We start from the raw sequence: 21671 nt of genomic DNA on the forward strand, positions 1-21671 counted from the left end.
TAAAATAAGTTAATTACTACAGAGAGAGACATACTTGGAATCAATCCTTTGTGTTTTTGTTGCACATATAGTTTTGGGGAGAAGTTTACACACAATGATCATAAATGGGCATAAATGTCATGGGAATCATGGGAATGTCTTTGATCTTTTTCCAGATTGTACAGCATACATGTTAATCTTTTGGATTTTCTTTATTCCACACAGAGTCAGAAGTATACATATAAACTGAAATATTTACATCTACTCAAATCTTTTAACAAACTCAAACTTGTGTTCCAGCAGGACAATGATCCCAAACACACACGAGAACTGATTTCAGAATAGGATAGAGCAGGCTAACAAAGCTTCTAGGATGGCCTTCCCAAAGCCCCGACTTCAGCCCTATTGGAAATTTGTGGACTGTGCTTAAACGTCAGGTCCGTGCCTGTGCCAGGAAACCAATCAGTTTAAATGAACTCTACCAATACTGCCAAGAAGAGTAATCAAATATCCAGGAAATGTATTCCAGAAGCTTACCAATGGATATTTAACCAAAGATCAGTGGAAGTGTATGTATATATTTGAGCCGGATTAGAGAAAATCCAAAATAGATTCAAACTTGTGCACCCAGTTCTCATTTTCTAAAGTCATTAAAGATGTATAATGGTAAATGGTAAATGGCCTGTATTTGTATAGTGCTTTTACTAGTCCCCCCTAGGGACCCCAAAGCGCTTTACACACCCAGTCATCCACCCATTCACTCTCACATTCACACACTGGTGGAGGCAAGCTACAGTTGTAGCCACAGCTGCCCTGGGGCAGACTGACTTGTATGTTGTACAATCATTCCACCCTGGAAAAAGATCAGTTCAGAGAAATCATTAAAAGCCCCAAAATACCATGACCTTCATGCCCATGATGAGAGTATGTAAACTTCTGACCACAACTATAAATTATCGCATGTATATAATATAATAAAGTCTACTTCCTCTGTAATACATTATACTTTTTTCACAGGGATCAGTGTCATAAATTTGAAAAAATTCTAGAATATGAGCAGAAAAAGCAAATAATAGCCCATGTGTGGTCAGTTTCAGTTAATTTCATCATGTTTTTTTTTTTTATCATTTTCATCACTCATTTTTTTACGTATACAGACTGAATTAAAAAATTAATACTTTTTTTTTTAGAAAAAGGTTTTTATCAAAGATAAAAAAAAATCCCACAAATTTGTTTACACTATATTTAAATTGATTTATTTCACCACCAGGTGGCAGACTTGGTTTTCACTTTCAGTGTCCAAAAGCATCTGTGCATGTTATTTGCACGTCAGTCAGACAGACATGAGAATCTTTTTTAAAGTAGCAGTTTTCAGCTTCAGTTTTCCACCAGATAACTTGCAGAGCTGTCCAGGATGGTCACATCTTCACACCGATGCTTCTTTCAAGTACATTACTGATCTGATTTACGTAATCTGCCTCATCTGTAAAACATGTGCATAAGTGGTTAATGATGAAAACACGTCCAGACAATTGAGCAACTTAACAGCATGAACTTAAACAGAAGAATCTAAAAACTGGGCATCCTAAAAAGTTGTTTCTATTCATCTGATCGCAGCGTTTTCAGTGGGAGAAATGTTTCATCATTCATCCCAGTGACTTCAGTTCAGTTCAATTTGATTTATACAGCGCCAAATTACAACAACAGTCGCCTCAAGGCGTTTTACATTGTAAGGTAGACCCTACAATAATGCATACAGAGAAAAACCCAACAATCATATGACCCTCTATGAGCAAGCGCTTTGGCAACAGTGGGAAGGAAAAACTCCCTTTTAACAGGAAGAAACCTCCTGCAGAACTGGCCATCGGCCAGTAGCAGCAGATGCGACTGCCCCATCTGCCAGCGCCACGTGACTTCTTCAGTCTCAACTGACTGCAGGATTACCCAACCTTATAAACAGTACATTTGCATAATGACTGAAACTACCACCACTGACGAACTGGGCTGTGAGGTCAACTAAAACCTGGGCAGCTCTGCTTAAGCACAGCTGAAAGCAGGCCTTTAAATGAATGTTTTCACAGTCACCGTACTGTGCAAAAGCCTTAAGCCACGCTTTTATTATTTTTTTTTCCAAGGAGCCACATTTCCTATTTTTGAAAATGGTCTTAAGCAATAGTTTTCCAGGCTTTCTGCTGGTCTTCATCAATTGTGGAACTTTCCCATTTTCCTGACAAAATATAAAGAAATGAAAGGTAGCACAAGACTTTTTCACCGTGCTCTTTGTTCCTTTGTTGCATTTAAATCATATATCTGAGTGCTTGAGATTTCCAAGCAGCTGTTGTAATATGTTGGCTGTTACTGTATAAAGCAAATGCCCCAGGTAGTCAGTAATATGGCACCAAGTAAGTAATATAGTGAGGCAGCCAATTAGACATTCACAGGACTCTGGGACCTATAAGCATCCTCAGTGGGCCATTTTCTGTTAGTGCTCCTGTGATGTTATCAGTCAGAAAAGTTAGACATGTTATATATGGCAGTATTATGGTCTTGTGGTTAAACTGTGAGCATGCAAATAAAGACGTCCAACGCCATAAAAGTGCTACATGGCGTTAAAATAACTACGTATTTTATGGTATTTAATCAGCGGGAAACACTCTGGGTTCCCCAAAATGCCCTGCTCACGTCATCTGGTTGATGTTACTTGACGTCAGTGTTGCTGAGCTTTCGTTTGAAACTGTTATGAATACGAATTATTGCGTGGAATAACTTTTAGAGGCAGCTATGTGTGCTCACCTTGTGATGAATCATTTGGAGAGGTACCCGCTGCCGGTGCTTCTGTCTTTTTCTGTACATCTGAAATTAAGGGCCATGTTTCAGGGTGTTAAGTTGTGCTTGGTAATTGTAATCATTGAAGCTCTGTGAAAAAGTCTTGAGTGAACCCTTCTAAGGAGCTAGACTGTCCTCAAATTAAAAAAAACAAAACAAAAAACGGTGTTGCATAATAGTTTCTCTGTCTTTCTAAAAGGTCATTAAAAGTTTGTTGTTTTTTTATATTTGCTGCTTTTTTGAGTCAGTCCAATCCTTGTACCTGATGATTTTCAGATGAATGTTTAGTTTGTTTGTCTGTTAAACCATTTAAAACTGACCTGAATCTTTCAAGCATTAATAAACACCTAACTCAAAAGATAAACCAGTGTTGTGTCTACACATAACAGACAAAGACGGTTAAAATACCAACCAACAGTCGCTGCAGTGGTGTGGTTTGGTTAAAGTGAGACACTACAATGACTGGTTTTTACGGAGCCCCTCTGATGACATGGTCCAAAAAAAAAATAAATTGTGGCCACAAAATACTACTTCGTGGGCACGAAATAGGTATAACGTGCGCACAAAATGCTAATTTGTGGGCACAAAACATTTGACCAATAACCGTGATCCTTCCCAGGCCCTTGCAGTTGGTTGACAATAAAATCTTTCCCAGCGTCTGGGTCGTACTTAAGTCTGCAAAGGAACTGGGCTCTCAATATCCTGTTTAAATGTCTCTCTGGAATAATGCTTCCTTGCAGTGCCAGGCTTTTCAAAATGCATTTGTAGCTCATTCCCAGCCTAAAATTGTCAGGGATCTGAGTCTGAGTGACCTAGAGTCCCTTATTAGAGTCCCTTAGAGTGGAATTATTATATTATGTGTGTGTGTTCTGCACTGCTGTTGTTCCATGTTTGTGTATTGGCAAGTGTGTGTGTGTGTGTGTGTGTGTGTGGGTGCGGTCGTGACAGGCACCTTCAGGCATGGTGGGTGGGGCCCTGCCAGCTGACCGGTCACACCCAAGGATCCTCACGCACACCTGACGCCGATCAAGCCTCGTCGGAGGAGCTACAAAGCAGTGGGGCTGAGAGCTCCTCGATGCTCTGCATTTATTAAGGCTGTTGTGTCTTTAACTTGTTTTAATGCTTTGTATCTTGTTCTGTTTAATCTGAACAATAATCCATCCACAATATCTCAGTTGTTCTCCTGACTGAAGTTTGGTCCGTTTACAGCATCCTGCCATGCAGTTGCATTTGTCCCAAACCATCGGGAACCCTCACGTTAACTTTTTAACTTTTTTTAACATTCGTCCTCCAGCTTCACTGTCTTTATATTATGCTAACCATAGCTGTGTAGCTAGACACCTCATAGCGAATCATTATTAGGGGTGGGTTTCGATAATCGGTTTTCCAATTAAAATCGATTTTAGCTTGAATAAAGCGATATAGATTCATTAAATACTGAATCGATTTTTAAATATAAATGTATTTTGCCAGAAACGCCAGAATTTCAGGTTAAAGCTCACAAAACTATTTCAGCAACCACTAAACAGCTAAAACAGCAAATGAGAGTAGGTAAACGGACTCCACACAAAGACGTAAACACAAAGCGCGGACCAGACGCATCAGAATCTGCGAGATGTCGGCATCCTCGAGGATGGGTGATCACCCAACAGACACGCCATCTGGGCTGAAAGCCGACAGCTCACAGATTCTGAAGCTGCAGGTTTCATCATTGTGACCAAAATTCACCGAACCAGAAGCAAAAGAAGGTCAAAACTACACTTCACATAAACATCGTCATGAATTCTCTCTTACTTTTGCTGTTTTGCTTCCACCACGATGAAATCACATTTCCTGCACAGCTCTCTCTCTCTCTCAGTGTACTTCCCATCTCAAAACTCTGTTTTCTGCATTATTTGCTAGCTTATTGCCCTCCAGTCTAACGTTGTTTACAGCGCTGTCAGCCGCTGTCTTTTTTTTTAAATGACTTCCAACAAGAAATGTCAAACCTTTTAAAATTATGCCAAATTGCAAAAGGCTTAGCTGTGTCTCTAGTAAAGCCTCTGTAACTTTGCTCTGCTTCACTTCAGCAGCATCAGGTAATGTTCTACTGCAGAATATTTTTAAGGTTATCTACTGTAAAAAGCCAGGCCAGGAAAATCTCCTTCATGTTTTTCTGTTTTATCCTCAGTTACTTTGACACAAAGGCATCTGCTGTGCTGCGTACATCTCTGATGAAGTCTCACAACTGTCAGTACTGATAAATGATCAAAATTATAATATTTCTGACTGTCTGAGTCAAAATTGAATCAAATCCAATCATGGATCGAATCGAATCATGAATCGGAATTGAACTGATTTTAGAAATCAGTGACGATTCTCAGCCCTAATCGTTATATACCAGTTGGCACAACTAAAGTAACCCTACAAATGTCACTGCTGTTTAGTTCTCTGTCTTCATTTATGTTGGAAGTAATAGCAGAGCTGTACGTTTGAACTGTTTAGAAATCCCTCAGTCAGAACATGGTATGTCATCTTTAGATGGAAACTAGCGAGCTAAATCTCTGCTAACTTCAAACTCCATTAAACTTCATAAATTCTGTTTTCACGGATGCCTGGATGTTAAACTTTACTGTTACACCTGGTAGAGCAGCCACACTGATCATTTTATAAAGATGAAAGATTTTAGACAGTTTGTAACTCTCAGTGATGACGCAAAATTTTCCATGGAAAAAGAGTACCTAGAGTATTATTGCTAATTGTGTTGATTCAAGTTCCAGTTCCAGTTTTGTAACTGTAATGCTGAGAAAATACAGACACTTGATTAACAAAGTATGTTTGGTTTATTAGATTACTACTTTTAAAATATTTAGAACTTATATTGTAGGTAGTATTAGTTAAAGAAGAGCAGTGTACAAAATATATTTATCATGGAATTAAGTCAGCATATAATACATGTATTTGTAATTATAATATAGAAGTAGTAGTACTTGCATTTTAGCCATAGCAGAAGTAGTAGCACTTTGCTTCAGCAGTAGCAAGAAATTAAACTTAAAGTACCTAAAGTAAAAGTATTCCTGTGTACACAGAACATAATACCTTTGAATAATTTTCGACATTAAGAAATAAAGTTGCAGTTACAGGTGACTCTCCGCATCCATCATTAGAACATAAGCAAAGACTTTTTTGAAGACTGCTGGTCCATCTCCCCTGCAAAGGTGAATTGGAGAATCAATGCTGAGGCACACTGAAACTGTTTGTGTTGCCCAACACCTTCATAAATTAGCTGTGTTATTTTGGTTATTCCTTTAATCTGTCACATGTGTGTGCATAGCCCCCTCTAATAGGCACAAGAGCTTGACAGTCAGGGCTTTTCATCTTCTTTAATAATTAAACAAAACATGCAATCCATATACACCGATTAGATATAACATTATGACGACCTGCCTACAGGCATGGACTCTGCTGAAATTGTGGTGTGGTATCTGCCACCAAGATGTTAGCTAACGATCTTTTAAGTCGTGGAAGTGGTGAGATGGGACGTCCACCAATCGAACTTCTTTGTCCAGCACATCCCACAGATGCTCGTTTGGATTGAGATCTGGAGAATTTGGAGACCAAGTCAACACTTGTTGTTGTGCTCCTCAAATCATTCCTGAACCATTTCTGGTTTGTGGCTGGGCGCATTATTCTGCTAAAAGAGGCAACAGCCATACATGAATACAGTTTCCATGAAAGGGTGACCACAGCTTGCAACAAGCTTAGGTAGGTGTTACGGGTCAAAATAACATCCACATGGATGGCAGGACACAAGTGATGTGATGCACTCTGTATTCTTACACCTTTCTATCAGAACCAGTATAACCTTTTCAGCAATTTGAGCTACATGGCTCGTCTGTTGGTTTGGACCAAATAGGCCAGCTTTTGCTCCCCATATGCATTAGTGAGCCCTGGCTGCACATGACCGTGCTGCTGGCTCACCATCGTTCCTTCTTTGCACAACTCTTGAGTTTTGATAGATACTCCAGACTGGGAACACCCAACCCCATCACAATTTGGACCTCATCAGATTCACTCACATCTTTACTCTTGCACATTTTTGCTGTTTCTAACACGTCAGCTTTCAGGACAAAATGTTCACTTGCTCCCTAATAGATCTCACCCACTAACAGCTGCCACGATAAAGAGATTATCAGCGTTACTCACTTCAGCCTGCCTCACCTATTTTTTCCTCGTTTTAAATCTATTATTGATTTCAGCGAGTCTTTTGTTTTTTCTGTTTTGTTTTTTGCTTCTTTGGACTCCTGGGCCCAGAATGCCCATTGGATAACCTTGCCCAGGGGAAGTATGTATTACCTCTTTTGTTGCTACATAATAATTTAAACCTCCACTGGCTCACAGGTAAGTATGTATCATTTACAAGATTCTTCTCACTTAAAATCCTTAAAATCCTTCCTCAGTACCCGTCCAGACTCACGCATACACACATTTTGGGATACTATGGTCCTCAGCCACCGGTCTGCTTTCTGTTATTTTTTCTTAGTCAGTATAATCCACAAGTTATTTGTCAATCAGATGCCTCGTTTTCACGTCTACTTGGACTCTTGATTTCAATTTCTCGATTAAGTAATTACAAAAAAAACACAGAACAAAAGCACAAACTTGACAAAAACTAAACTTACCTGTCTCTTTTAGGAAGTCTGAATTTTCATAGTCGTCGTCGTCTGTTTGGTGAAACAATAGTTTGAATGAGTTGAACTCTTTATTCGTCAATCGACTTCTCACATCTCGAATGTAGTCAGAAAATATAAGGCTGGACGTACCGTTTGTTAATTCTATCGATGGGAAAACGTTTCCATACACTCCTGGAATGTCATCTACAAAAACACAAAATACACACGTAAAAAGTGTTAAGCAAAAATCAGTCAGCTTTTTAAAATCTGTGATTATTTTAAAGCAAAATCACTCACCCAGTCCGTTGTTAAAGGTTTTTTCATTTACATACAGCGACTCACTGATTGGATTGCTATAAAATAAACAAATAACCAAACACTCATCACTTTATCGCTTTGTGTAAACATATATGCAAAAAAACCTGCAGTTCCTTAAATGGCCACTTGAGGCGGGCTCCAAAAGTAAGCCAACACCAATGGACTCTGATGTTAAAATGCCCGCATTTCCAGGATTAAACTGCATGTTTGCAGCCTGTTAAACAACTCTACATGGGGTGAATTACTTTATCGTAGGTCTATTTTGAAACTGGTGAGGCTGTGAAAGGTTGTGAAAGCTTTGATTTAGAGGCGTTATGACACAGGAAGCTGCTAAGAACACAGAACAGCTGTCAGCTCTGCCAGGAGAAGTCACTAAACAGGACTTTGTGACCTTGTTTGTTGAGGTTTGGTGCATTTTTAATGCAGTTGTCTGAAAAGTAATATGGCTTACTGTGTAGTACAGATCCTTTAATTAGCAAATAGGTGTTCACCTGAACCTTTTAGTCTAAAAAAGCTGTAAGACTGAGATTTCAATATGTACCAGTGGTTGACGGCACAGCAGCACCATCTTTTATGTATTTGTTTTTCCATTTTCTCTCTCCTTTTTCACATAAATAGTTATACAACTGTAAATCACCTTTAAATACTCACTATACAAGAGAAGTGCAAACAAGCCAACATAACCAATGGTAAAACCATAACAGGACAAATGCTCTATTGTGGTTATACAGTTCTATATTACCATATGAATAAAAACTCATCTTTATGTTTGATTTTGTACCTTTCTGCAGATGAATTACTCCCAGAATTGGAGTGTAGTAGGGCTCCAATGATTTATCAAGTAATTCGATTATAAAAAATTCTCGACACAAATTCTTTGCTTCAATGCCTCGTTTAATTCATGACTCTGTCCCTTACCGATGTCCTAAACTATGCAATGAGCGTTTCACCCACATTTGCGACTGAAAACAGACCTGCAATACAAACTTATTCAGGAGCAGCGTGTGAAAAAGAGGTTGACAACATTAAGCCAAAGCAACCCCCAGTTTTAAATAAAAACACAGTGAGGATGACGCTGGCACAGTTAAATGTGTTCCAGATTAACTGGTTTTTACATTAACTGGTCATAAGTGTCAATATATTCCACTCTGCGTGTTGCAGATGTTGGATCCATTGCAGATGTGCAAAAAGAACAATTACACTAAGTTATATAAGTTATTTGCAACACAGTAGGCTATACGAGTAGGAATATCAGTATTTTAGTTTCGGCATCATAACTGCAATATAGCAACAACAATTGTCTTTAATTAGTTTTTGGCTGCTGTGGCTCAGGTGATAGAGTGAGTCATTTACTATTTTTCAATATCCGTATGTCAAAGTGTCCTCGAATAAGAGCCTGAACTCTGATCGATGATCGAAGTGTGTGTTCGTCTTGTAATCAGAAGGTTGCCGGTTCGAGGCCCAGCTCCGACAGTCTCGGTTGTTGTGTCCTTGAGCAAGGCACTTCACCCGTTCCCTACTGGTGGTGGTCAGAGGGCCCGGTGGCGCCAGTGTCCGGCAGCCTCGCCTCTGTCAGTGCGCCCCAGGGCAGCTGTGGCTACAATGTAGCTTGCCATCACCAGTGTGTGAATGTGTGGATGACTGAATGTAGTGTAAAGTACTTTGGGGTCCATAGGGACTAATTAAAGCGCTATACAAATACAGGCCATTTATCATTTAAATGAGGTCCAGTCCAACTACTAAAAAATATTTGTAAACTGATTTTTTATTTTTTTTATTTTAATTGTTATTTTTTCAAATTCAGGAGGTAATTCTCTCTCTTTCCCTCTCAAAAAAGAGACATTTTATGTTTTTTCGTCTAAGATAAGACAGTCTAAAATAAGTTTAAATGTCAAATAACTAAGTTCAAGACATGAAAAAACAAAAACACTGAGTCTGGATTGGCTCTGGCTGTTCGTGAGTACACATCTAAAAAAGCAGGTCCATAAAAAGAAGGTCAGTTAAAAAGAATTTGAATACTTACACATAGTCACGTTCCACACTTCCGCAGACTGGTTAAACAGCAGAACCACATCAAAGATAAGACAATAATGCAATAATTTAATAAAAAAAAACACCAAGAATTTAAATTTAAAAGCCATCCAGATGTATGTGTGTGTGTGTGTGTTAACTTATTACCGTCAATATTTATGTAGTCTGACTGTTCATCTTCTGCAGGTGTAACACAGCACAGTTATTAAACCTCAGATTAAACACTTCAAACACCACGGCAAGGTATGCAGAGCGTGTGCTCTTTAAACATAAGAAAACACGGGGGGCTTACCTTCTGGAGGTTCAGATGGCTCTGGAGTCTCACTGAAAAAAACAAAACAAAAAAACTCATTTGAACTGTGAAGTTTATTTGGGATGAAATGCCACAGAGAAGCAGATAGGAAGCTGATGTTATGGTGATAATATTTGCTCATTTTCTGAATAAAAAATAATTTCCTTTTGTTAACAGTAAGTTAAAAATTTGGATTGTTACACCAAAAAGGCTGCTAAGTTGAAATTTTGAGATGATAAGTCAATATTTTGACTTCGCTCTACCTGGCAACCCCCCCAAAAAACTATGTTTGTTCATTTTTTTTCCAGTGGTGGAAACAAGCATCCACATGGAACTGTTAACAGTAGCTAACTTATTGACTTTTTTAGAAAATTACCTGTTTCTCTGATAATTTGTCTGAAATAGGCTCTGCTTAGTTGATCCATGTTGTGCAGAAGAAGAGGGAAATGATGCATTAAATATGTGTTTTTAAGAGAGCGCAGAGTGTGAAGCAGCAAGCAGAACAGAGAAACTGATAACCATCATTGTGATATCTGTTATCTCTGAGTCCGGTTTTATGGTTTGTTGAGCCAGCAAATGCAAAGAAAGAAAAGAAAAAAAGCCTGATTATGTTCTCTTATTTGGTAGTTCACCCTCAGGTGAACATAGACTGGAATTATAATAAGTCTACAGGTGGTTGTGAAAGATGTAAAGGAAGACATCGCACAGTAGTTTTGTTTTTTCATTTCTGTTTGTGAGCATATAAAAAAATAAACAATAATTCTAATATTTAAGTTACAACGTCTTTGAGCGGCTGTTAGGTGCATTTTTTTTATTCTAAGAGTTTCCCCTTGATTCCATCATGAGTTTATTTGTTTCTGTTTAGCTGAGCTGCACAGGGTTTATAAAAGGAGAAAAAATTCTGTGGAGAAGGTAATGTATTTTGGGTTGTCTTTTATCCAATGTTAGGTTACTGCATGAGTGACCCAAACCTGACTTGAGGTGGCAGACACTCTGCAGAGAGGAAAATAACCAAAGTGCAACTTTAAACAACATCCCTTGAGAAGCACAAAAGCGAAGATGATGAGCTGATTTTGATAAACGTTTCCCACAACTCTGAACTAACTATTACTCTGAGATGTGAAAGTGCTGCAGATATGTTGCTTTCTAGTAATGCAGTCCCCTGAGTTCCAACTACCATCCATCCAGCTTGATGTCCTGCACTTAGAAGAGATGGCTGACGATTGCACCGTTTTTTAGTCAGTATTCATAGCCAGTCTTGTCAATGATCTGGTAGAGGAGGTTCAGGCTTCTGTAGAACATCAGTGGGAACAGAGCATCTACTTGGTAAATCCCACACTTGATGGAGACTTGTGCTATTGGCTTGAACTTCTCCATCTCTGTCAAATTCCTGATGAGGGTCTAAGGGTCCTGTTGAACTTCTAGGCACAAGTTCTAGGCATTTCAGGATCCATGTGTGAGGCATTGAGTCGTAGCGTTTCTTGTAGTCAATCCAGGCAGTACACAGGTTGGTCAGACTATGGTAAATGGTAAATGGCCTGTATTTGTGCTGATCATAGTCTTTTTGAGAGAAAGTTTACTCTTTTATGGCCCAGCATGCAGTGAAAATCATATAGTGACAGCCCTAGCTTACAGTCAGGTTGAGTTGTGTGTTCAGTGTGCAGTTTAATACATTTTACTGAGGGGTGGGCACTCTTTAATCTAAAAAACCCAAACAAAACAAACATTTTTGAGGAATTTGCAAATTGTGTGGAGTCAAAAAACATATAAAAAACATAATAGCTTAAAAAAAATGCAGTTTATTGTAGTTTAAAACTTTTTTTTTTACGTATCACCTGCTTTTGTTTGTGTAAAATAATTAAAATATAAACAGCCTACTTTGAAAAAACCCTGCCAAAAAACATATAGTAGTTTTATAGCTTTCAAACATAGTAACAGTAAAGTTAAAAAAATTAGGCAGTTTAATTTGAATATTGGCTACAGTGTTACATATTTAATTTTCTTCTAACTTTGGATTTGAAAATCAATAGTTAAGTTAAGTAAGTTTAAGCATGTCCATCCATGTTTGCCATTGCTATTTAGGTTCAGCAAAACTAAGAGGATACAGAACCAGTTGAGGTATTAAAGCACATATTAACATGCAGCGTATAGACTTCAAACTGGAGAATAAAGAATCACCTACAGCATTGATTAATAAGAAATAAAATCTCTGGGAGTTGCTGGACGTGGGCATATTTAGCAAATAGAATTCACTCATATCAATTCTCAAATCAGCAATAGCTGATGGAGGATACATCTTATAAACTCAAGCTGGAATCGGGGGGGGAACTGTTTGCAGATTGAAGTGCTTTTCAGCAGTAACACCATTAAAGCTGAGTCTTTGTACTTGACCTTTAACTGATCTGGCTTCTGTGTTATGTGCCCTGATAAAAAGCGTCTCGTGTGCGCAGATATGCACAAGCACTGCATGAAACACATAACCAAGTGCGGTTAAATATTGTGCAGAGTCTTGCAAGTGACAGTATCTCACGCTGTACGTACGCTGCTGCTGCTGCAAATGATGATGATATCTGGTTGGTTTTGGTTACTGAAAAATAAAACGAGGATTTTAAACAAAGCATTAAAGCTCGTTTCACAGAGGCGGTATCTGAGGTACAGATTTCATCGGTTTACTTTAGCCTACCTGTTGTTGATCGCATCACTGCAAACTGACTCCCCCCACGTTGGCTGTCGAGATAGAGTTTTAATGTCAGGACTTTTATGAAGTGATTAAAATATGCTGGCATTAAATATTTATGGTAGCCACACAGTTTACTACTACTACTACTGTTTACTGCTTAAGGCCTTTAGAGATGCTTAACTATGTTCAGTGATGTAATTTTAAGGCTTTATCTGCAGATTTATGAGACTTTCAATAAGTGAATGAAACTAAACTTGCAGGAAGGCGATGGACACGTTCTGTAATTTTCTTTCTTGCAGTCACTTTGCTCATCTGACACATGTCACAAAAAATATATATCTACATATATTTATTTGTTTTTATCAGACATTTTTACAGCTCTCTATAGACTGAAAAGTTTATCATCATGTAAGATATTACTTACAACGTTGGTGGATTGTATATTTGACGGTCCTCTTGAATGATCTCTGCAGGTAAAAAAAGACAGAAGAAAGAAACAGGTTGAAAGAATTCAACCTCAATATTTATACCAGTTGACTGCAGCTGTGTCTTATGACTATAAATGTACGATGTGTGTGATCCCACAAGTCTATGCTGAGCAGAATGAAGTGTAGGCTACAATAAGGCAATAACCAATGTCTCCATATAGGTATGCAGGGTCTCATGAGGTTAATGGTGGTCTACAAGATGTTAATGAAAGTGAATATTGCCATATGGTAATCTATGGCTCACAGTTGTGGTTGTGGGTGCAGAAGCTCCACCCACCTGCCGCTCAAATCCTCTGTTTGCGAGGAGCAGCCAATCAAAGGAAAGTGGCTTAAAGGGGAAGGAGTTTAAACTGGGGGTTTTTTTCAGACAGAAGATGAACTGAGGGTTTGCAAGAAGTATAAGATTAAAAAAAGGATTATTCTAAACTGTGACTCATGCAAAGCTACTCTAGAATAAAGGATAACAATGTAGAAAACATGTTGAGTTGATAAGCAAAAATCTTATGATTAAGAAAGCAGGTTGCATGAACAAATGAGAAATCTGTGGAGGTGTGACTCATTTTTTTCTTTTGCTGGGATTTAAGCGGCACCTGACTGCAAACTTTGCACCACCTGTTGTTTCTCTTGACAAACTAATAGCCAGTAATCTCATAACAACGATGAATGGAAACACTTGGTGGTGGAAAAAACCCGCTATATTGCAATATTTTGTATCGATACAAGGGACACCAAATATTGCTATTTTAATAAATAAATGAAAATAAATAAATTTATGAAAATACTCTGGGAATCTCCTGCATCATGATTCTGAGATAATGTTAGCCAATAAATCGGCTCAAAAGAAAAAAACATCCAACACTGAGTATATAATTGCCAACTTCAGCCTACCAAATCGCAGACTGACTCCACGTTATGGCAAAATTTATGGAAAACTGATCTTCAGCTGTCCCCCGTTATTTGTCCCTAATTTCTGTTTTGAAATCTTAGTTGATATATTCAACTTCGAGGTTCAGAGTCCTGTTTTGATTTCTTTATTATCCACACATTGAAAGTCTTAGTCCTGGCAATGTTGAGTCTCTTTCTTTTAGTTTTAACTTAATGGCTTCAAGAAATAAGTTCAGTTTTGTGTTTTTCTTGTGTTTTGATCCTTTCTATCATTAGTTTTAGTCTATCTCGTGTTTCTTCTTGGTCCCTCTGTTCTCCCTTTGCTTTTGTCATCTTGTGTTAGTGTTCATGTCTTTCAGTGTCTTTGGGTTATTTCCTGTGTTTGCGATGAAGGATGTTTTCTTGGGTATAAGGTGTTAGTTTTGCTTCCTGTTTATTGTTCTTGGACTCCCTGATTTATTTATTTTTTTACCTTTTTGATAATGTGTTTCTCCTGTTTTTCTTTGCCTGTCAGACTTCTTTGTATACAATCGCTGGTCACTTTATTAGGAACACCTGTTCAACTACTCCTTATATTTATATACATATTCCAGCCAGTCACATTGCAGCAACTAAGTGCATTTAGGCATGTAAACAGACGACCCGCTGAAGCTCAAACCGAGCATCATCAGGGAAGGTAAGGGGATTTAAGAGACTTTAAAAGCTAGTCTATGTTCCCACATAACCAGCTCAATGGTTTGCAGAGAATGGGCTGAAAAATAGAAAATATTCTGTGAGCAGCAGTTGTGAAAATGCTAATAACTCAAATAACCACTCATTACAAGAGCAGTTAAATTTGGACAGCAGAAGACAATTTGCAGCAACTGCGTGACACTATTATGTCAGTGTGGACCAAAATGCACTTTGTCGAGTCATGAAAATTTACAGCAGTCCTGAAAGAAAAGGCGGTTCAACCCTGGTAGTAGCAGGGTACTTAATAAAGTGGCCAGTGAGTGTATATAGCTCTGTCTTCTACTCATCACATGTTCCTATTCAGTTCCTGTGCAGCATGTTTGATGATCTTCTGCTTTCATCCCCTTTTAAAGTGACCTTGGCTCTTCGTTAAATAGAATTAAAAATCCTCACATACAAAGTCCTCCATGATCAGACCCCTATCATAGCAAGGAATCATTATTTTGTGAAGTCATTAAGAATGCATCACATAATGAGAGTAAAACTTGTTATTTTCCTCTGAGCCTGCATCTGAATCATCTTCAGTGTAACGTGCTTCTGACTGAGATTATGCTTCTTTGTTTTACAACAGTCGCATTTCTTTGAAATGACAGAAGTGTATAAAACATAGTCACATATTCCTCAAACTGTAGTTATTTTCATCTCTAAATCTATAAAGTTTGATGTTTTCAAAGTGCATCTGTGCTTCTTTGCACTGAAAGGAGCACGTTTAGGTTATTATACAATACTTTTCTAGCCATGTCAAATCTAATTAAATTGCATGTGCCCTTCAGATTAAAATGAGTTTGACACACCTGTGCTGGACTAAAGGCAAAGCTGAAAAACATGATCTCATCTCTGAGAAATCATCACTTCTGTAAACTATTAGATAACTCAACAGTGAGTCTATAAAAAGCGAGAATGTAACTGGCTTTGTTTGTACCTGACTTTAAGCGTTCCTTTATACTACAACACAGTTTTGGGGTTTTTTTGAAATATGAGAACTTTTTCGGTGGTTCTGACTTCTGCCCTATTTTATTGTCTGTCCTCGCTCTACGCTTTTCTTTTGTCTCTTTGCTCTCTGCTCCTGCTACGACGGCTTGTGGGGGCTGGGTGCTCGCTCGCAGCAGATCACTGTGCTGTTAACATTTGTTCAAGGGTCTTTACCTTGACAAGGACAAATGTGTTATTGGAACGTATGTTATTACAATGATATATCTATAATGGCTAAATTTTTAATTCCCCCAAATCCTGCCTCCATGTCTGGTCTGTGTGGATGTGTAAAATAAGCAAGGGTAAATTGATTTTTTCACATCTCTATCTTTGCTTTGAAGCGGCAGGGTGGTGCCAGCCTCTCTGTAAAAAGTACGCAAGATCTCCCGTGTCTGCGTGGTTTCTCTCTGACAGCCCGGAGACATGTATGTTAGGTGTCTTTGTGATTGTAAAATGCTGTAGGTGTGAAGCTGAATAGCGCTCATATCTGATTAAAGAGATGAAGATAAGATAAAGACTGCATGTGGTTCTTCTGCAGGGGACCAGCATGCTCCCACATTGTCCTCAGCATTGTGACCCACATACAGCGTGTGGTGTTGCTGATCTTTCAACTCATGTGTTCTGCAGCTGTGCAGTAGACCTCCCTATGAAGGACGTACTTACTGTGCTTGACCCAAGAATGGAAAGTGGGTAGAGACGGCGTGAAGAGCTGCCTCCCCCCAAACTGCTTCATGTGGTTCAAGCGAAATAAAACAAAGCCCGCATGTGTCTCCAGTTCAGTTGTTTGTGTATATCACTATTCACACCTGAAATCGGTCACAACGGTCCAAGCTCTCTGAGAAATGTACTTACTGGGTTTCCTTTTGCATCGCAGACACAGCAGCGTCAGCAGACTCAGTAAAGCCACTGACGCAACAGTCAGGACTGCGGGCAGCGGGCCAGAATTTCCTATCATACCTGACAGACACACAAAGGAGAGAGAGGAAAGACTTTAGAGAAACTCAAACTGATCCCTTCAGTTTGTTTAGTTATATTAATGCAGACATTACTGGTCAACAGGCATTCACACCTACATGGCTTAAGCAGCTGCTGCTGCTGCTTTCCTGTTAACACGGCAAAGAACCACAGGATGTGGTCAGCCAAAACAAAACTGAAACACTGCTTTGTGTATGGGACTAACACCTACCCACACCGTTTAAGAAGCATCACACACCCCAATGCAAGAAAACTGTTTTTTGTTTCAAGGACACATTATTTTATAGTGTGATCTCAGAAAGGTCATTTCGTATTCATCTGCAGCAGGTGACTAATCAGCCTCGTTTTGGAAAACGTTTTTTGCAACTTTCTCACCGAGCACATTTCTTTTAAAGTCTGGTCAGCCCTCATTTTCCAAGAATAAACAAAGGCAATAATCTCTGGGGTTAAGAAGAGAGTTCAACAAATGTGCAGATTAAATCAAATTTTAAGAATCTGATTCTTAAAAAAATGTAACGTAAATTTATTTAAGAGGAGTGTGAGAGGTCAGATAGGCTGTGCAACTGGATTGAAAAGCTAAAACTACTCAAGTATTACTCACAATATGCCGCTTCAGTTGTGTTTTCATAAAATAGAGAATTTTTACATTGAATTGAATTTAAGTTTACTTTAAGTTTAAAGCTGTTGCTGCCTTTGTGTTCAAAGAAAAGTTAATTATCAACTTTTTTTAATTGAAAATTTGGTATAGCTTATTCATTTACAGGTAATAATGATAAATATTAAACATTTGTTTCTGTACGAGCGCTGGTGTTTGTGATTAGCATGCAACTTCTACAGTCACTGGCCACTTTGTTAGGGGCACCTGTTCAACAGCTCCTTAACACAAATGTCTAGTTCAGCCAATCACATGCCAATAATTCAGTGCATTTAAGCATCTAGACATGGTCAAGACGACCGTGCGAACTTCAAAGCGCACAGAGAAAAACTGCAGTGAGCGGCAGTTCTTTGGCTGAAAATGCCTTAGAGGTCAGAGCAGGATGGCTAGACTGCTTCAAGCTAATAGGAAGACAGCAGTAACTTAAATAAGCATTCATTACAACCAAGATACACAGAACATCTCAAAAATTGAAGCAGATGGGCTAAAGCAACAGAAAGCTATACCGGATGCCACTCCTGTCAACTAAGAACAGGAAACATACGCTAAAGTTCACGCAGGCAAAATTCGGCAACAGAGGATTGGAAAAATGTTGCTTAGTTTGATTAGTCTGGATTTCTGCTGTGACCTTCAGATGGTAGGGTCATAATTTGATGGAAACAGCATGAAAGGGTTATGCTGTTATGCCATCCTGCATTGTATCAACGATTCAGGCTGCTGGGGGTGTAATGGTGTGGGAATATTTGTATCTGACCATTGTTCAAGCACTACAGCCTCCCTGAGCTTTGATGCTGATCACGTCTATCCCATTATGACCACAATGTACCCTTCTTCTGCTTGCTGCTTCCAGCAGGATAAAATCTCATATCAAAAAGCTCAAATAATCCCACACCGGTTTCTTAAACATGACAGTAAGTGCACTGTACTCAAATGGCCTCCACAGTCACCAGATCTCAATCTAATAGAATACCTTTGGGATATGGTGAACGGGATGCTGTCGTGGATGTGCAGCTGACAAATCTGCAGTGACTGTGATGCTATTGTGGTAACGTGGACCGAAATCACTGAGAAATATTTCCAGCACCTTGTTGAATCGATGCCATTAAGAATTAAGACCGCTCTGAAGGCAAGAGATGGTCGAACCCAGTAGATTTAGCTAATAAAGTAGTCAGTTTATTAGCTACAGTCAGACATTATATGACTGGTCTTTATCAAAGTCTACAGAAAATGAGCCCTGCAAGAGTCTGTATATATTAGAGGCTGAATAAGATTTAAATAAACACATAAATTAATTAAATTAACAAATCGTCACTTGTCTTCAATTGTCTGAACAGGTTTTTCCGCATCAGGCTTCATAAAATTGTAAATCTTTGTTTACTGTGTATAAAAGCAAATCTGCATGAATGAAGTAATGCATTTAAGTTTACAATGAACAAACAGTGACAATTAGGCAAAATTCACACATTTAGTCCAAGTGAACTCTGCGTGGGATCTAAGTAAGACGCCAACATTTAATGCAGCGCTTTGGAAAGGGATGTATAAATATGTAAATATTTGACACCTTTAAATATCATCAGCATCTCAGTGCTTGGTTAGAACATGAGTTATTCATTCTACATCATAGTTTATTATTTCCATCCATTGTGAAATGCTTTGGTTTCAGGTCTCAAGTTGTGGTCTCACTGGAAAGTCTGTCTTTCCAGCGGGCGGCAGTTTTTCCATCACAGCCCCACTGCAGCATGTACTCTTCCTCTAAGCGCTGATGAATCTTTGTTGCTATTTGTAAAGATTTTGTGTCCTGCTGCAGAGAAACCTGGACGTGTTCGGTATTTGAATGATGCCAAACATCGCTCTATCCGCTGTTATTCATTTAACGCCTTTGGTCCACGCACAGTAGAGTGAAAATGCCTGTTATCTAAATGAAATCTGTGCATTCACTTCTCATCTGATAAACAAAAATCCAACCGTGTTTCAGTCATTTAAACCACAATAATAAAAAATTTAATATTACAGTGGCAACAAATTTCACATTGGCGCCGCAAAAAATCCCGATGAAGGAAAAACTTGGATCCATCGCCATGAGCAATGGAGTGAACGTATGCTAGAGGAAATTGGTGGAAAAATCTTGCAGTGTTTATAAATCTGCCAGCAAAAGCATGCACTGATTTTCAGAGCAGATTCAAAGGTTTTTAATGGTCTCCAATATGAATATAGCATATAGCGACTTCCTGACTCTCAAAACTCAATGTAAAGTTTTTTTAAGGAACTTTTTTCTAATGATGTAGAACTTCTGTCTTTACTGTTTTTATCTAAATGAAGCTTATGTCGAGCCTTCTCACTGAATATTTGCATATGTACATATTCGCCAACAAATAGCTGTCCACTACTACAACAAACAATACACCAGCTCTTATCTTCATTCTGTACATTTGAATTAATGATTGTGTTTTCATATTAATCTTTCATTCTCACTATCGCAGACCCTTATTTTAATTTCTCTACTAAAAATTAAACCTGGGACAAATGTAAGCTCTGAATCCTGAATGTTAGTATTACTTTATGTCGTAATAAAGACATAAAAAATTTTCATAAAAATTAGCTGCTAAAATGTAATTTTTTTCTTCGCTTTCCTCCTGTTTGTATCTAAATGATGAATTTGTACACTTTTACTGTGTAAATCTTATCCCATTACTTACTTCCCTGAGTTTCCAGCAGATACCCAGACATAAAGTACTTTACTTACTTTTTGGCACTAAATACATTTGGTACTTTCAAGCAAGCAGTTTAAAATATTTCCATTGACTTACGATTGAATTAATACAGTCTTTGAATAAGCAAAAATAAAACCATATAAAAATCCTAATTGTGATTTTTTTTTAAAAATCATAAGCACCTTATTGCACTTAAAGCAGCAGTAAAAGTAAGAGAGTTATATCCTGTCAGAGAATTATATCTTTGGACCGTCATTGATAATGTATCCATTAATGCCTGTGATATTTTTTTTTCAATCTTTTAGTTAAGGTGCAGATTTTTTTATTTTTATATATATCCATTCTTTAGCGGTTTAAGGAGCAGCATTTCATTTTTAGAAGCTGGTCACATATTTTGTGGGTAAAATCTTAAACTGTCAGATAAATGTAGAGGATGAAACTACTTTCAGCTGCTCACTTATTCACAGCAGGTGGTTCTACATGTTTGATTAGGCCGGCTTTTTATGCCTGTTCCCCTTTTGGACACAACCCCAAAATCAAATGGGGGTCTTTCGTTTAAGCATTACACCATTGAACCACCAGAGAAATGTAGAAACCAGTGAAATCATGATTTGGATTTTTTTTTGTTCCAACATCTCATCAGATAAAAAAATCCTTTACATATCGATGTTATACAGCCTTAATTGTAAAAATAATAATAACAATAATAATGTGTTTTATCTGCTGTGTTTCTGTGTTACCTTCTGTGGTCCGTCTGTCTTCATTCTTCTGCAGTTTCTGGTAGCAGCAGCTCAGTGACAACAAGCTGCGCTTCCTCTTTCAACACCCCCCACATCCGTCAAGCACTCAACTGTAAACTCTGTGTGGTTTGAAGTGGACACACATGCAAAAACACTCTCTTCAGCATTTTTTATTTAGAAGCAACAACTCTCATTGATATTTTTAAGGCAAATTCTTCAGCTGTTCTCACACTAAATGTAATCTTATGGTGGCACAGCAGTGCAATGGTTAGCACTTGCAAAAAAGTTAAACTTTCATCTGAGCTGGAACCTTAATGTGAAATTTGCATATTCTCTCGTTTCCGCCAGCTTCCTCCCACAGTCCAAAGACCTGCACTATATGACTAAATGGTTGCCCCTCTCTCTGTGTTGGACCTGCAATAGCCTGGCAACCTGTGCAAGGCGTGTGCAAGGTGCACCCCTCCTCTGACCTCATGACTCTGAAACGATAAAGAAAAAGGATTGTGGCTACCTCCAATGTCACTGGACCGCAAAGTGGTGTGAAAACGTATTTCCTGATAGTTTTTCTTTCCCGTTTTTTGCATATTTCTCACATGTACTCTCTAATAATTTCCCTTACTCTCAGGGGAGACGAGTAGATCCTGCCTTTGACTCCGCCCACTAGTAGATCGTGCTTGCGTCCTGCTCTTCAGCAGACACACTTATTCCTCATGAGTCCGCTACCTGCCGTTACTT

The 21671-nt window shown here is 38.4% G+C and overlaps 1 protein-coding gene across 5 annotated transcripts in view; it reads right to left on the bottom strand.

The window, feature by feature from the left end:
* The window catches only part of LOC102777145 (uncharacterized), a 25974-nt gene continuing 4303 nt past the window's right edge, over positions 1 to 21671 (bottom strand). Inside the window, exons 1-14 of one of the 5 annotated variants that reach the window (XM_006785053.3) lie at positions 21247 to 21336; positions 20937 to 21055; positions 16708 to 16812; positions 13203 to 13245; positions 12782 to 12825; positions 12640 to 12685; positions 10099 to 10130; positions 9954 to 9986; positions 9799 to 9826; positions 7755 to 7810; positions 7608 to 7661; positions 7467 to 7508; positions 2773 to 2832; positions 1 to 1462 (exon numbers count right to left, since the gene is read on the bottom strand). In XM_006785053.3, the coding sequence (XP_006785116.2) occupies positions 1398 to 1462; positions 2773 to 2832; positions 7467 to 7508; positions 7608 to 7661; positions 7755 to 7810; positions 9799 to 9826; positions 9954 to 9986; positions 10099 to 10130; positions 12640 to 12685; positions 12782 to 12825; positions 13203 to 13245; positions 16708 to 16810 (606 nt within the window). In that variant the 5' untranslated portion in view covers positions 16811 to 16812; positions 20937 to 21055; positions 21247 to 21336 and the 3' untranslated portion in view covers positions 1 to 1397. Of the gene's footprint in view, positions 1463 to 2772; positions 2833 to 6293; positions 6479 to 7466; positions 7509 to 7607; positions 7662 to 7754; positions 7811 to 9798; positions 9827 to 9953; positions 9987 to 10098; positions 10131 to 12639; positions 12686 to 12781; positions 12826 to 13202; positions 13246 to 16707; positions 16813 to 20936; positions 21056 to 21246; positions 21337 to 21671 lie in introns of those variants that run through there. The other 4 variants (XM_006785052.3, XM_006785054.3, XM_035905328.2 and 1 more) reach the window with 4 other exon arrangements.

Source organism: Neolamprologus brichardi, chromosome 10 (genome assembly GCF_056152115.1).
Source record: "Neolamprologus brichardi isolate AB-2024 chromosome 10, ASM5615211v1, whole genome shotgun sequence".
In the NCBI taxonomy this organism is placed as follows: domain Eukaryota; kingdom Metazoa; phylum Chordata; class Actinopteri; order Cichliformes; family Cichlidae; genus Neolamprologus; species Neolamprologus brichardi.